The 16,912-nt window shown below is 39.2% G+C and overlaps 1 protein-coding gene across 1 annotated transcript; it reads left to right on the forward strand.

The window, feature by feature from the left end:
• The first annotated feature begins 8 nt into the window (after window positions 1-8).
• glt1d1 (glycosyltransferase 1 domain containing 1) lies at window positions 9-16,787 on the forward strand. Its single transcript, XM_038704736.1, has 12 exons — window positions 9-471; window positions 822-973; window positions 1,120-1,225; window positions 3,292-3,343; window positions 4,262-4,298; window positions 5,191-5,247; window positions 10,278-10,376; window positions 11,093-11,142; window positions 13,252-13,295; window positions 13,790-13,910; window positions 14,531-14,629; window positions 16,341-16,787. The coding sequence occupies exons 1-12, from the start codon at window positions 404-406 to the stop codon at window positions 16,485-16,487; spliced, it is 1,032 nt and encodes a 343-aa protein (XP_038560664.1). The 5' UTR covers window positions 9-403; the 3' UTR covers window positions 16,488-16,787.
• Window positions 16,788-16,912: the final 125 nt, after the last annotated feature.

The following is a 16,912-nucleotide window of genomic DNA, read 5'->3' on the forward strand; positions in this document are numbered from 1 at the left end:
TTTTTTTTTTGTTTTTTTTTGTTGTCGCGGATTCTGGCATCGACAAACTTGTCAGAAGAGGTGGCGAGTTGGTGTTTGTGTGGGACATAAATGGTGGTCTCGAGACAAAACACTGAAATGGGCCTGGAGAGTGGCTGTAACAGTACGCGCTACCGTCATGTGTTTCCCGGGGAACATATAGGCGACGGACTTGTAAACATGTTTGATGGGCTAGACTTGTGGTGCTCGCGTGTAGCTTTTTGCTCTACGTGTAACTGGCAGGTATGCGTTCAGGAAATGTGATAGGAGGTTAGCGAGCATACTAAAAAAAGCACACACGGCTCGGCTTGCTGCATTTATTCCATCTGGTTTTAACTAATGTTTAGTTACATGTTAGTTCGTCAGACCAGCCTTTAGAGAAGATATGAAAATACTCTTTCTTGCTTGTCTCAGCCCCAAAACAGGGAACTGCACTACAGCTGAGAGGATAAGGTAATTTACATCATTGCTAAGTGTAGCTAACGTTAGGTTGTTAATATTTACCAGGTGAGGCTGCATTCGGCAGTAACAGTGTAGTTATCAGTTGTTAACCAGTGTTATCTCAAAAGAAAGCTGTAGTTGTGAAACTGCCTGCTGTACATTGGCTATAGTAAGTTAAATAAGATATAACTTGATTCAGGAAGATGGAGCTCTAGGCAGGAAGCTGTGTAGATAACAGCAAAACAAAACTGCAAAATCCTTTAAGATAAAAGTTAGTTTTAATGTTTGTAAGTTTGCTTAACCATCCTGCCTTCCTACCAGCCATATTCTATATATTACTCAACCTGAGTCTTTTACTTTAGGTCCCACATTGAATCAGCAGGACACACTTGTGAGCTCAGAGATGCAGCAGAATTTCAGTCTCCAGCTGAGGTGGCAAACTTAGTATCTCGAAATCCTCCATTTGAGGGTGCACTGGCCATTCATCTGTACAAAGCAGGCAGACTTCTCTTAGGTAAACATCCTTGCTGTGTTATATGATCTATTTACTCATCTCTACCTTAAGTAATTTGATTTGTCAAGATAATAGTAGACATACAAGTATACTGCCACCCGTCAATGTTCAGGACCTTTCTGTTTTATGTCTAACCTTTACACCAGATATCCAAGTACCCTTTGGCGTTATCTTTGGCGGTACAGACATAAATGAAGATGTGAAAGTCGAGCAGAAGCGTGCGGTTATGGAGCAGGTGCTGCTGAAAGCCAGGTGATGTTGCTGCAAATTACTAAAAATAGCTTCAATTGAGTACATTAATTTTACTCCTTGATTCAACACATCACACAGACAGCATGCCTTTTTAAGAAATGTTTTTGGAGAAGTTTGTAAAATAATATGGGCTCTATACTTGACAACTGTCATCGTCTGTTGAGAACAGCAGTCACAATCCGCGTAATAATAAATATGCATGATAAAGAATAGATTTTGTGTAATGGGTAGTTTTTACTTTAGACTTTTTAACATCTCATAGCAGTAAAGGCACAGATGCAACTTTAATAATAATAATAACAACAAACCTCATTTATTCATCGCTTTTCAAAAACAAAGTGCTATACATGGTTGAAGCAAGATAAAACTTTCCAGGACTGAGGACAAAAAAAATCAGGCAATAACAGGTACAGCAATAAATTTAACAAAAAATTATTGAAGTTCCCAAAATAAAAAAAAATATTAATAATAAAATGAATAAAACATGTTGGCTAGAATTTTTTTTAATTATTATTATTTATTCATTTTCTTGGAGAAGTGATTTCAAAGATGTTACTAATCCATGTAGCCTCAGATCCTCGGGCCCCTGCCAGAGCTGAGTGACCATGATTGCAACATCCTGTTCACCTATAGTCCTTAGCTGGGACTCCGTAACAGCCCTGCCTGAGGATCTGAGGCTGGGCCCTGGTTCATGGAGGAGCAGCAGATCAGCAATGTAACTGGGAGCTGTACTATAAAGTGCAGGGGCACTTCAAGGGCCTTGTTATTGTGCATGCTTATTCACTGGCACGGCTTTGATGTGACATTTAAATAGAATGAAGCAATCACTATTGTTATTAGTTACACCATTGCTTGTCCTGCTATGACATGGTAACGTCTGCCAGGTCTTGAACAAGTGTCAGGAACGTGATTTGGCAGTACAGTTATCTTATATAAATACTTATAGATACTTTATTGATTCTTTGTACCAAGTATTCTAGTAATGTTTCATAGTAATTTCACTCTATAACTTGTTATATTGTGACAATAAACCTACCTACCTACCTCGAGGTTTGATGCAGACGTCACCATCCTAAAGTCCAAGCAGGAAGTAAATGTGACCATTTGCTTGGACGAACTCAAAACAAAAAGCTCAAAACTAAACTGTTGTCAGATTTGTGACCAGTGGGAATAAATGGGATGTTACCATTTCACCACACATGTTGGCTGTATAAATGTAGGTATAGCATTTGTCCTTTTAGTATGGCTGCTGTATATTCCACCATAAGAATTACATGACAATTGAAACTATTAATTTGTAGCATTTGGGCCATAGTGACATGGGTATCAATTATTTAAGGAGAGAAAAGGAATGGATCGCTACAAAATCTTTCATTGCCTCCAGTACTGGTATGAAAAAATGAGGCTGAGCACATTCAACCCATCCCCAGCTGTGCAGGTTGTGTGTTCTCTGCACCACTAGTTTAACATCGAAAAGTTAATGTGCTCACAGGCTTATCAGTATCTTGTCCTGTGCCCTGACGTCAGACCCTGGTGTCTCTGTTATCATTATGATGAAGATAGAGAGTAGGGCATCCATCTAGTAAATCTAAGGGGATAATTGCCTTCTGGGAGAACTGGAGAGATCCAGGTCTCATGACTTCAAATATCTGAATGCACACACCTCCCGCTGTTAGTGCCTCACACACAAACCTTGATCATGAAATTCAGTCACCACTCTGAGCCCGTTGGCCCATTTAAAAATGCACGGGCACACGTGCAAATTATTATCTCCCCACAGTTTTCTGCTCTATATTCCCTTTGTGTTCCTCTTTGTATTCATGGTGTATTCATCCTTAAATCCTTTGCCTTCAAACCACAAAAAGTTTTTTCTACCCTCATATACTCGGTCTCAGCCTGGAGACTTTTGTATTTTTATGTTGTTACCGCTGCTTTTTCCTCTATTGTTGTCAAAATTGTCATTGCATGTAAAAGGCTAAAACTTACTTAACGTAAAACAAAGGAAATAATTGTTTTAGTGAAAAGGCGTTCACAGGGCTGATAATGTGTTTTTTATTTTTTATCAGGTTTGCGGTTGCATTTACTGACAAACTGAAAGAAGATGCAGAGTTATTTTTGGTATTGAATTCTTTTGTATTTGAATAGACCAACTGCAATAGTTTATATCTATTAAGAAGCTGTGCAAGCTTGTATATAATGTGGCATATGTTTGCAACCAGTTTCTTACTCATTTACGTTTTACTAGAAAATGTCTATATGTGTCTAATTCTTAGTATTGCTAGTTTATCAGTATGCTGGTAAGCTGCATGCACCACCTTATTAGCAACTAACAAGACTGTCATAAGTGATATTTATATTTATAACACAAACACAATATTGACCCATGTATTACAAAGCTATGAAGAAAAAAACAAGTAGTGAGATCAAAAGTTTCTTGTTTGCATTTTATAGCACATCCATAGACAGCAGGAGCCTGACAGCTTCAATAAATAGAACAGAAGGGCTTTTACTATATAAACACAATATCCTGCCCTGTCCCGTAATAGTTTGCCATTAAAACAATATTACCGTGTTTTATTTTCAGATTAGATTCCTGCCGTAGGCTGCAGATTGAGGCGAGTGGCACACTTTATCTCTGCCATTTAGTGCTGACAGCAGGCAGACAGGACAGGCACTGAGAGGCAATGCCACGCTTTTTATTGTGACAGAAAACACACATAGGGGATGGATCTAGTGCGATAACATCTAGTCAATTTCCTTTCCATCCCCTTTGATTTATTTTGTAGCACCCATTATCTTAGAAACTGCTTTCCTGACTCTTTTAAAGTTTGGGTTTTGATTAAATATGTTTGGAGCACATGGAGTGTTAATTGGTTGTTTCTATTGTCTGACATAAAGAGAATGACGCGATTAGTAATAATCAAATGTAATTTGTATCAACAGGCATTTCAAATGCTTGATTTATTTAAAACACATATGTATTCATGCTTTGGTACTTGTTTTAACCAGAATTTCTCAATGTTTTTTTGTCTGAAGCTGTCCCAGAGCTGTAAAATCTATGTCCAGCCCCAAGGTAAGCTCTACAGGATGAATATCCTTGCCTGATGCTGTGCATCCCTGACTCGCCATTGAAGTGTTGCATTAATCAGCTTTGACATTTTTCCCTCCATTATCATGCTGTCTGCAGTACAGAGTTGTATTTGCTCTTGCCATTGGCCACCGTGCCATGTAGGACAGCCCGAATCACTCTTCCATGTTGTTTCCCACCACTAGCCTTGTTTGGCAAATAGTGTTCCTTCATAGATTAGAGGAGAGCCTTGGGCCAGCTGCATGGCTGAGCCCGGACCAGTGGAAGCTTGTTTTTCATGCTTGTCACCAGATAGTGATCACAATAAAGTGCTTCTTACATGGACCACACAAAATAATGTTTTTAAGATACAATCAATCTATTTCGTTAATTTTACATACAGGTTACATAATAGGGTTCATTTGTAAAATACAAATATCTCCATTTTTATTTATTTTCCTGAATCGTGTTGTTTTTGTGCACTTAAGGGAATAACAATCATACTGGTTTTGGGTTGTTTTGATAAGATATCTCAACATTATTTAGTTTTCATAAATCATGTTTTCTTTTTTGTCCTCAAAGGAATATAAATCAAAGTGGTGTCAAAGAATCTCATTTATCTGTTTTTGTAAATGAACTCTTTTAAATGAACTGTTTTTATACAACAGTAATGTAATTAATAAAGGTTATGAAGAATAAGGATGTGATTGATGTTTTTAATTTTTAGTCACATAACCAATAAAGTTCAACATCAGAAAAGCAATTCCTAATTTATTTATTACATTTAATATAATATTAAGTAAACACCAAGTAGATATTTTTTGGCTATTAGCATTGATGTAGAGTAAAAGCATTTACCAACAACACTATGCCTTTAATTGGTCTGTTTATTTTAAAGGTATCCAGACGGAAGTGACTGAGAAATTCTGCTGGACTGAATTCTTGAGGAGCTCAGGTACATTTTCTACTTCATTGGGTTGTTTTCAGGATTATTTATTTAGATTTTTTGCAGATCATCCAGAGTAAGTAAATAGAACAAATGTATTATTATTATCTTGTCATACTTTGGCTGTACTGTATTTTAGATACAGTGTTCTAGCTGTGAAACGCAGAGGTACCCGCACAGTGAAATATGTAAAATAGGTGTTACTGGTGTTATTTTGACCAGCTATGCACAGGAGTGCAACATATTTGTAACCGTTTGCAGTATTGTACATAAAAGCCCTCTGCCATATTCTAGACAGCATCCTTCTCTCCTTACCTCCGCTATTAGTCAGAGACTGTGTAGTGCATGGCAGTGGAGCCACCACTGGGAGCGCGACAGGGAACACATTCATACACCCCCAACTTGAAAAGTACTAATCAGAAAGCATAAATTTACTCTGCTCTACCTCAGATGCATCAATGTGGTAGTCAGGAGTGGTGCATCTCTCCACAAAACAGCCTGGACTTTAAATTGGACATTGCAAGATGATGTCCGTCCCAGGTACATTAGTGCTCATAGAGAGCACTGTTGGGAACACAGAGGGACAAGTGATTAATAGCTCTCTTGCCCGGAGTCGTTTGTCACCACGCTTCACAACCAGTGCAAGTAATACTAATTGCCCACAGACACTTCTCCATTTGTTAGACCTGAAATAGGAGTCACTACTGTTGAGCTTTGATGAAATCACTGTAATCTGACTAATAAATCCACTCTGCAGATGTCTTATCTGATGATGTTAATTTATCATTTTTTGTGGATGTGGGTCAGATATGTTTAATATCAGTAAGAGAAAATGTGTATTTTTCTTGCCAGTGTTATCACCACATTGTTTTAGCAAGACAACACATGCTCTGTATTTTTACTTGTGTGTATGTAGTAGGGACTAGTCAATGCAATCTCAGGGCAGAGAGTTACGTTAAAATAAAATGATAACTGATTCTGTAGTCCATAATTAGTTGTTGTAAATGTGCTTTTGTGGGGATAACTGTGCTGAAGTTGGCGTAAAGCTGTACACTATTTAATCATTGTTGTTTAGTTTTCATTGGGTGGTCCTGGCTTTCTGCTGTCTAAAAGATTTAAAGTCCAATGTTCTCCTATTGAACTGTGATGACCTGCTCTGTCATCTTCAATAATCAATCTCAACTAAAACACAACAACAAAGTCTAACAGAAGTGAGTATTCTTGTGTGACATAAATGAATCATTACTAAGTAGCAAAATCTACAGTTGATTATATATAGGCTAGCTTAATGAAGGTGTGTGGAGGTTTGAATGGTGGGAGTAAATGTATTCTGTGTGGCCTAGTGTTGCACTGGCAGCAGTGAACATAAAAGAGGCAAAGCAACCCTCCTACCGGACAGAAGATACATGACTAATACTGTATGTGTGTCTGTGTTATCTTTTGGTTGTCATGTACCCTCCAAAGGCACAGACCTTAGCATTGGGATATGTGTATGTTGTTTGTGTCCCCTGCTGTGTGCCTTGTGAGGTCAGGATAAGGGGATACATGAAGAACAGCACTGTGGAGTGAGCAGCGATGCGTTGAATCAGTGTAGGATGAGGGGAAATCAAGCATGGGGACTGTTGTTACCTCGTCCAGTTACTTGGTCCTCGGGGAATAGCATGACGATTATTGAATAAGTTACATGGGAAGCTTTCAGTGAAGTACATGTATGAATTGGTGACTAAAAATCAAAGGATGTCAGGTCAACTGATGGGACAGGTGGGAACACGATCACGTAGTCATTATGATGAGTTTTCAGACGGTTGCAGAAATAAAAAATAGATAACTAACATAGCTCCTGCTCATGCAAAAAAAGCTAGGTGTTGTTACAGCTAGAGATATTTGAAACGCACTTTTCTGAATACTTGGCTCACCTTGAAGTGTTAGGTCACAAGCACAGTTACTTCATAGTCAGCTGGTCATGTGATCTGTATTGTTTTTTTCTGTTTGTTATATCAAGGAGGCAAGTGTCAAGCCCCATGTTGTGTAGTTCATTCAGTTGTTTTGGCAGACCCAAATGCTGCGCTCACCTCTCTTAGCAAAATCTGCATCTTCTGATTTATGCACCTGCAATTTGGACACAAACACTTTTCTGTTTGGAACTTACTAGCTGCTTTAAAATCTCACATATACAGTAGAATGGCTTATTACATCTTACCTGTGTAGCTTTGTTAGCACATATCGGTTTTTTTTTTCTTCTTTTTTCGCTGGCATGTCATGATTTTGTGCGATCAGTATCTGTTCCCTGTGTCACCCTGAGCCACTCAACAGATTAATAGGAGCTGTTCAGATAGATGTGTGCTCTCACATTAGTGCACACATATATACTCACACACGCACACACACTGATTAAAGCATTAAGGGATTGTTCAGAATGCCCTTCTGAACAAAAATGGCTTTTACATAGACTCACAACTCACTGCAAGAGAGAGAGAGAAAAGATTACTGCTGGCACAACAGATGATTTGTCCACTTTGGTTTTGTCCCCCGAGGAAAGATGAATTGTTTTTTGTCTTTGCTTTAGTTTTTTTTATTTCTTTGAATTTCTTGCACATTTTGACAGGTCTGTGCTCTAGTATGATTCCAGCTATACTCCATTATATTCGTGCATCTTGTTTTGAGGTCGTGACATGTTTGTTTCCCTTTGCTGAAGTGCCTTCTCATCCTGCGAATTAATGCGAGGAAGTTTGATACATCCCTCAGATGAAGAGCTTTTTTGACAATCAGCTCCTAGGATCAGGGTCAATGCCCAGACTCCACTCTGTCATTTTAAGATGCTCTTTAATAGCATTAAAAGAGCTGCCTCAGCCTCCTGATCTGGATTTATCTGGCAGCAGGGGATTTCACTCGACTGTCACTGTGCTTTAAGCACGTGCTTGTGTGTGTGTCTGTGGTATTATTTTCGAAATGGTTTGTTTTTCAGTTTGTCACGGACACAAATCATTTTAGTATGATTTTAGTTTAACACTGCTTTGCCAGCAATACCATCTCAACATTACGATTTATCTTTTTGGGTCATTATAACACATAAACAGGGATTAAAAATATATTTTCTGACACTTGGGTAACTCTGATGTTAGAATATCCTTTATTATCCTTATACATCTGTTTGTTTCAGTATAATTGAATGTTGTTCTATTTAGCCAGCAGACATCGACCTTGAAGCGTTGCCTTTACACCAACCTACTTTTAAGATTGCATCTTAGGCGTTATAAAGAACTGGGCATTATGGCTTTAAAATTGATGTTACATTGAAATGTTCTCAAACATGAGGTTTGTGAAGAGAACAATTCATAAGGTCAAAATCCTTGCTTATCCAGTGAAATATCTCAATATGGCACATAATTTGGTGCAGATAGTCATGGTTCCCAGATGATGTATCGCTAATGACAGTGAAAACCTTAATTTTCCTTTAGCACCACCATGAGGTTGACATTTGTGGTTTTGAATAATTGGATCTATTGGATGGATTTCCATGACATTCATGTCCCCCTCAGGATAAATTGTAAGGATCTTGGTGATCCCTCAACTTTTCAGCTAGCACGGTGGCCGCAAGTTATTATGTGTAAACTACTCAAGGATGCATCAACACGGCTTCCTGACACATCGCAGACACCAGCCAGATACCCATCCATCGTCAACCGCTTATCCTGCATATAGGGGTGCGGGGGGCAGGAGCCAATCCCACCTGACATCAGGCAAAAGGCGCGGTACACCTTGGACAGGTGCCAGATATCTAGCATGCCAAATATCTGGAGAAGTTGGCCGACTCGACATCCACATCCAGCCAATGAGAGCAGGCAGCCGGCAGAGCAGGTGTGACACCAAAATGTGTGACCTGTCAGATTCTGTAACCCAAATGGGAAGTTAAGCGCCAGAGGCTTTGTTGACGATGTGAAGCGGTTGTAGGTTGGTTGGGTTTAGGCATCAAAAGTACTTGGTTGGGTTTAGGCACCCAAAGTACTTGGTTATGGGTTAGGAAAACATCGTTGTTTGGGTGTAGTCACAGAATCTGATAGGTCACAGATTTTGGTGTTACACATGCAGCTACTTTTTCTCTGCAAAACACTTTTTACTGACCTCCAGCTCTCTCTGTAGCTCCCCGCTACCTGCGTGTGCTAATCCATTATTTTACCCATATTCTTGGTCTTTATAATTGGTATCTTTATAATAACAAACAACAGCTGTTTTGTCTGCAGGTTCGCGTCATTTCACGTTTCACATTTCACGTGTGTTTTCTTGGAGACCAGCGTGGGGTGACACAGCCGTTGTCAGCTCGTGTAGTGTGCAACCCCCTGTCACCGATCAGTCACTTAGTGTGAACGCCACAAAGATTTCAAGACTCCCGTCACAAGAAGGCAAGTTGTGTAGTCTTAACAGCACGGCGATCGGCTGACGCTGAAAGTAGTCTGCACGAACCAAGATGCTGAACATGGAAAACATACCTGCAAGCATGTTAGCTAAAAGAGAAAAAAGTACATTGTGTACTTAAGGGTTGGAGGTGCTGGCAACTGATAGATCATTGTGAACATGAGCCTGATTTCTCACCTCAATGTTACTAAAAGATTCTTGATTATATTTTTAAGGGGTGAGTGTGATTTTTTAATAATCTCTGGATTGATCGTGAAAGTTGGCTGATCAAGAAAAAGAGCTGATTTGGTGGCACTGCCTTTCAAATAAAGCCATGTTGGGTTGGCTAATTCTAAACTAGGACTGTTAAGTGAGCAAATTGTCTCCCAAAAACACTGGCTCTATAGTTGGGATGCCATATTACACAATGGCTACAACCTTCCAATGTTTTCAGCAGACTGTTTCCCTGCTGAGTGTTACAACTCTGATCAGAGAATTGTGCGAACACATTAGTCACTGCTGTCTTATTTTCCTCATGACCTTGGGTGATGTATTGCTTTCATTATCTGCCGATGTACTTGGGATGTTCATTATGCAGTGTTTTGATATTGTGGTGCTGTCTTTCTGTGTGTCTGGCTTCTCTCCAGGTGTAAGCAGCGAGCATGTGGATGAGCTGTCTGTCTTCCTGTTGGTCTGTGGCCTCAGAAGAGTCAAGGATCCCCTCTATCTTGTAGAGGTTTTTTCAGGTATACCATGTAATTCATCATGTTTACAAGTATTTTATATATTTACTGGTAATGAAAAACATTAAACTAACTTATTGTCAAGAAATATTTCAACTGTCAGCTAAAAGAGAGGAGGTCGTGTTTCTTGCTGGCATGTTCTCAGCCTGTTCGTAATTTCAGGTAAAACACAAAATTACAAAACCTTTCTGACTGTATTTCTGTGTAGCCTGTGGTAGAGGCCATGGAAATGTCCTCATCAATTAGGAATGAGGTTAGATCTGTGCAGTTGAGTTTCAGCTAATTGAAAATTTATGTGAAAGTGCAATGAGATTATTCTGACAGTTTAAGTTGTCCCCACAAACACACTTGAGTCTTGCCTTCATGGTGTTTATCGGTGACGAAAGCCTCTGAGACTATCTTACATATCTGTGTATCTAATGTGAGAATTGCCACTGATAAGAATCATCAGTGGGTTCTTTTTTTAATCCTCTTTTATTTTATGTGACTTTTCTAGCACACGGTTATGGTAATAAGACAGCACTAGAGGGCGTCAAATTGTATATTAATGTTTCATCCAGAGAACTAGATGTGTGGATTTTCACATGATATTTTTACAAACCACAAACATATGGTGCACTAAGCAATTGTTTCAAAATTCAAAAACAGCTTTACTGCTTATGAGGAAGCTGCTGCTTTTTATTTTTTCCGCCCAAACGGTTTTATCTTCTGTCTTTCAGAGTGGCATTATGAGAATCCACTGAATGTATTGGTCATTATAGGGCCAAAGGTAAGTACACAGTCGTTATACAGTAAATCAGGATTTTGTTTTCATATCAGCCGTGTGTCTCCCTCTCTACCATGACTGTTTTACCTAGAAACTATCCCTGGAAATTCAGGCGGCCTCTAATTGGATGTAGCAGAGACACTGGCTTTAGCTCTTTAGCTGGAATTAACACTGTGAGGCAGAAATGGCAATCTTCTGCAAACACTGCAAGGGATCAGCAGCGGCAGTAGTGGCCGTGTTTCTTTTTGTGTGTAACTGGCTAACTGCTTGATATACTGATGCATTTCCTTACTCTACAGTAGCACTTGCCTTTGACTGGTGACCTGTATAGAGCTATTTCATTTTATTACACAGGGATGGGCATTTATCTGGACATGTGCTGGTATAAATGACAGCTGAAGCATTTTGTTGCCCTGTCACACACCATCATGCTTCTGTCCTGTGTATCATTCTTGAAGACAGGTTACGTGGCTTTATGTCAAGCATTTAAAATAATTGGGGGAAAAAGCAATTGAACATAGATATTCTGCTATGATTTACAATATTCATAAATCAACCAGTCAGTTTTTAAACATTTAACTTTTTTTGTCTCTGCTTAGTATTGTAGATATAAGTCATATTAATCAGCAGCAACAACAGTGCTCTTATAACTGTTCCTTTTTTGCCCTTATAATTTCCAATCTCTCGCTCATTGATTTCTCTCTATGTATGTCTTCATCTTCTCCACCTCCTGACTTGTTTTGATATGACATCAATGTACAGTGTTTTCGTGTCTGTTCTTTTTTTAAACAAACAGTGGTGTCAGGCAAAAGGTATGTTCTGCTTGATTTTATTTTTGATTTTGTTCAAAAACAACTCAATTAGACATGGCCAGGGGCTTCTACATGGTCTTACTGCCGCTTTTTGCTCCGCCACGCTTTGTTGTTGTTTGATGAAATGGTTCAGTGGAAGCAGAGACGTGTGATTCATCTCGACACCCCTGAATCAGAGTGGTTGTTTGTTTGTTTCTTTGTTTGTTAGAAAAAATAAATTATTTGTAACCACCAGATTTTCCCTTGATAATTATTGGGTTCCACCTTTGGTTAAACAAAAGCTGTAACAGTAAGATCTAAAAATACAAAATGAAGAAATGAAGAAAAAAAAAAAATACAAAATGGAAGTTTGAGTGAGTCTTGCGCTGCTCAGACTGTCATGTCGTACCATAAATCCACAGCTACTTCATTCAAGTAATAAGCGCTCTGGTTGCACGACATCTGCCATTAAGAGGAAAAATCAGGTCAGTTTGTCAGCAATGACACATCTCACTCATCTGTAACTGGGCATTAATATACACCACAGTGTGCAGCTTTGTTCCTATTTTGTATTTGTATTATTGAATAAAATACTCCTCAAGATTTTTCTAAAAATGTAATATTAGATCATTGGGCATTAGCTGGCTTTTGCAGCAAATTTGTTTTGATTAAAACAAGAAAATATACGGCAAATGACAAAACAGTAATGCCATTATCTCAACACAGGAAAGGTATGACAGATTCACTTGGTAGAACTAAAACATCGATATAGCCTTTCTCTTCTGACTGGCCAGGTCCTTTCCCACCATGGAATAGTACAGAATCAGTACAGCGCTTAAATCATTTGTTTGTTAATACTGCCTTTATCGTGATCTATATCCCCTGCCGATTTTACAATGTCAGTATGCTAAATCCCAGATTACACCAGGACACAAAAATAAAATCTTTGATTTTAATGCACACATGCTTTGCAGCAGATTCCATTTAGAAATATAATGAGCTATAACATGTAAGAGAAAAAAGTAGCAGCTTGCTTGGTAGCATCTTTGACCTAAATTGCTATGCTTTGACTTTTCAGTGGACCAGCTAATGCACGCAAATCCCACATTGCAATTAATCAGATTGGCCACCCACCCCACCCTGACCCTAATCTCTGAAAATACAGGACTTTCAGAGAATGATTTGCTGATGACAGAAAGTATTAATTGTGACATTGTTTATATTATCATCCCGATTAAGTCATTGCTGGCATTCTTGATGAAAATAGGACTTTTATGAAAAAAAGTTTTACTTGTCTTTGTAATGTTTCTGTGTCTCTTAGATTGATCCTGTACTTACTGTTGAAGTGGAAGATGTTGTTAAAAGGTAAGACTTCTTTTTTTGTTTTGTTTTGTTTATCACTTACTTATCACATTAAAGAAACATTGAGATCTGACAGTCTAATTGCCAAGACTTTGTTCCTGTGAGAAATTTGAAGACTGCTTATCCTTCTATTTATCCCATGTGGCACAAGAAAATATCTAGGCAAATGTAGCTTACACTTATCTTGACATAATGTGAACTGAATGTAAATCTGAGGGGAGCTCCAAGAGTCTCTTTTTCTTTTCTTTTTTTATCTGTCCTCCCACTCTCGGGTCTTGGCTGATCTTTCAGTTTTTCGCCAAGGGCCTTCACCACAACAAAGGTTTTTGCGGCAGAAAGCTGCCCTCTCTGGTTAGGACTTTACCTGGACTCTCTGCTAATGTCACACATAGCGCAGCTGTGTTTCCTGCCCTGAGCTTGTCACTGCCCTTTAGCATCATTCATGCCTCTGTGAGCCCTGAGTCACGCAGAAATAAGCTTTTCCACTGCTTCTGCAGAACAGCAGGGGTCTTCTTGGCCCAGGAGAAGAGCCAACAGGAGCTTCATGCCGCCATGAAAAGGTGCTGCGCCGTGGTCAACAGCTCCATCTCAGAGGGCATGTCAGCAGCCATCTTGGAGGTAAACATCTTCAGGGCTCACGGGAAACTGGACAGTAGCATATCCTGATTTCAACAGTTCAGCCGCTAAACACAGTTTTATCTTTTTATAGCTCATGTACTGTGGATGCAGAATATTATTGTGGTAATGAGAATTTGGTTTATCAAAGTATGTACTGAGAATTTGCCACCCAAAGCCATTGAAAAATTTAAACTATGTGAATATTTACAGGAGTTCTTATCTCACTGGTTCTCACTCAGCTACAATGTTATCTGACCACTTCAGGGACAATTACCCAAATTAATTGCATGACTCCAATCTTCCCATTCCTGAGTGAGCAAAACCTGCAAATCCACTTAATCTCTTTTAAACAGTCGATTAAGACAAACCACAGTAGGCTTTAGGTCTGATTAGTGTGTTAGCATGTTTCACTCAGCAACCTGCTGAAGGTATTAGCTGATAGAGATAGTTAATTCTGTAAGTGAACTGAGGCACCGAAGAGCAGAATAGCCGATTTCCAAGGTGCTTTGGTGATTTTCGTAAGACTGATGGAATGAGTGAGTCTTGCGTGCGTGTAAGTTTTGTCTGTGACATTGTAAATCTCTTTGACTTTTGAGTGTTTAATCTCTCTGCTCCAACAGGCCATGGATCTCGAGGTACCAGTGTTAGCCAGGGACATTCCAGGAAACGCAGCCATAGTGCAGCATGACTTCACTGGCCTGCTGTACTCGTCTCCTCAGGTATATAGTGACAAACACTGATAAACACAGGTCACAACATTTGTTAAGCGCCAATAAGCTTTAACACTGATGGACCTCAGAGAGGTCATACTGCATATACAATGTAGCCAACAGTTACTGTTGTCACCTCTACTGACCAGAAAATAACTTAATGTTTCTATGTAGTTTTAAAGCACTGTCGCAGGATAACTGACAATGTGCATGCCCCCTTCCTGGAATATCTTTCTCTTAAAAAATCTCACAATTTTAGGTAGGATGACTTGGAATCATTTTGTAAAACTTTGTACTTTAAATTCTTATCAGTAGTCCCAATTTCAGCAGGTAAAATGTAACAAAAGGAGCTGATATTTCCTCAGCTGCTTAGATTCAAAGTCAAAAAGTGCAGCCTTTGGGGACAGAGAAAAGCTACCACATTACCACACAGTGATGCAACACATAGCAGCATGCTGGAAAGTGCAAAGTGCGGAGCTCCCATAAGAACTATTCAGTTTGATATTTAATGAGGTTTGATGCAAAAGGAGAATAACATAAGTTAATGCCAGTTGGCAGAGGGCTTGGTGCTGTCAAGACACAATGCTCTAGCATGATGTTGTTGTAAGGGTGGAGATAAGTCTTCTCTGGGAGGGTTGGTGGGTCACGTGTGCTCAGCTGAGCTGCCAGGAGGAAGCTCTCACAGATGGTTGCATCGCCTTGGGCTGGATAAACCATGACCTCAGCCAGGACTGATGGGCAGCGAGTGTGAGTCTTTCAGCCAAAACCTGTCTTGCGGTGGATCACACTCAAGACTTCTTTTGCGTGCTTTAAAATCCTCTCTTATCTCTTATTTTTGATTGACAGTGTTTCTGTTTTTTTAAGCTTTCAAAGTAATTACATGAGGAGAATAGGTATCCAAAAGAAATGTGCCAAAAGAAACAAACACACAAGCACTTGAAAGCTTTACAGAGAAAAATGGCACTTCCTGTCTGGCTGTGTAATTTGCAGTGAATAGTGAAATTATTATAAGCATGCTGCTCATAAATTGAGCTTTAATCCTGTTGCTGAGGATTTGTAGCTCTCATATGGCAATAGAGAAGAGCTTTTTCCCACCAAGAGCCTCTCCAGACATAATCACATCACTTGAGTGAAGTGTAGTGAATTGGCCTGCTGACTGGCAGTGGCTAAAACTTTGTGCGCCCATTGGATCTTTACTGCAATAAATGTTGGCAGCCATGTCGTAGGAACACTTTAAGGCACTTTCACTTTATTTTGTTGGAGGCTTTCCTCAGTCTGCTGTGCAACAGATGAGCAACTATGATTCAGGATGCTGTGTGGATACAACACATCTCAGCCATGGCAACATCATTTTTATCCTAATCTTTCGCTCCCCATGTCCCTGTTACAGTCGTTGTTGTAGTAACGTTTAACTGTAGCTGTCACTTTTATTTTTTCTTTTCTTCATAAGCAAATGAGAGGTGGCAGCTATTAGAATATAAAGAGGTCTATTGGATAGACATATTTGGATCTAATGCCACAAATATCTCAATCCTTTGGCAATGTAAAGAAATTTTAGAAGACCTTATCAGTGCACATGCTTTTATCTGTTCTGTTCTGTTCTCGTGCCTTGGATTATCTTTTATGCTTTAAAATAAAAACATCTTCAGGCAACTTCAGTGGCAAGCTTTAAGTGGCATTTGGCAGTAAATGTGACTCATTTTGCCTTTATCCCTGCCAGGAATTTGTGCATCAATCTCAGAGGCTGTCGTCAGATCGTGAGCTGAGAGAGAGAGTGGTGAGGAACGGAAAACTGTTCGTTGAAGAGCATCATGGCCTGAAACAGGAGAGAGAAACCTACCAACGGCTGGTGGATACTCTGCTCTGAGCATAAGGTCACAGCCTTCAGCCCCACTCTGTATACTTTCTCAGGAACTTCAACAACAAAGAACAAGGCGTTACACAGGTGTATTTGCCTTGGTAATAATTATCACAGGTGTCTTTATTCTGTCTTTTAGAAATCAGGCTATAAAATGTCTGTACAAAATAATCCTGTTTTATCTGCACTGCCAGATTATAATGCAGAGCACTTCAAATGGTTGGGTTTTTTCTTGTTAATATACTGTTTGAAATTGATGATGTACTGTTATTTATGGTTGGGTATAAATATAGAAAACAAAACATGGGTTCTCTGTTTATTCATTCTACTTAATCAAAGAGACAAAGGTTGGTGATCCGAAAATGTATGATAGTTGTTAAATTATCATTCCCTCTATTTAGACAAAAATAGCTGTGTGTCATACTAAAAAAAAT

Source organism: Micropterus salmoides, unplaced genomic scaffold (genome assembly GCF_014851395.1).
Source record: "Micropterus salmoides isolate LMB-PRFRI ecotype aquatic unplaced genomic scaffold, ASM1485139v1 Ms_hic_scaffold_7, whole genome shotgun sequence".
NCBI lineage: Eukaryota > Metazoa > Chordata > Actinopteri > Centrarchiformes > Centrarchidae > Micropterus > Micropterus salmoides.

Excerpts from the sequence above, each read along its gene's own strand:
- glt1d1 (XM_038704736.1), top strand. The coding sequence starts at position 404 with ATGAAAATACTCTTTCTTGCTTGTCTCAGCCCCAAAACAGGGAACTGC. Across the intron at positions 974-1,119 it reads AGCAGGCAGACTTCTCTTAG|ATATCCAAGTACCCTTTGGC; the intron begins GTAAACATCCTT and ends CCTTTACACCAG. Across the intron at positions 3,344-4,261 it reads AAGATGCAGAGTTATTTTTG|CTGTCCCAGAGCTGTAAAAT; the intron begins GTATTGAATTCT and ends TTTTGTCTGAAG.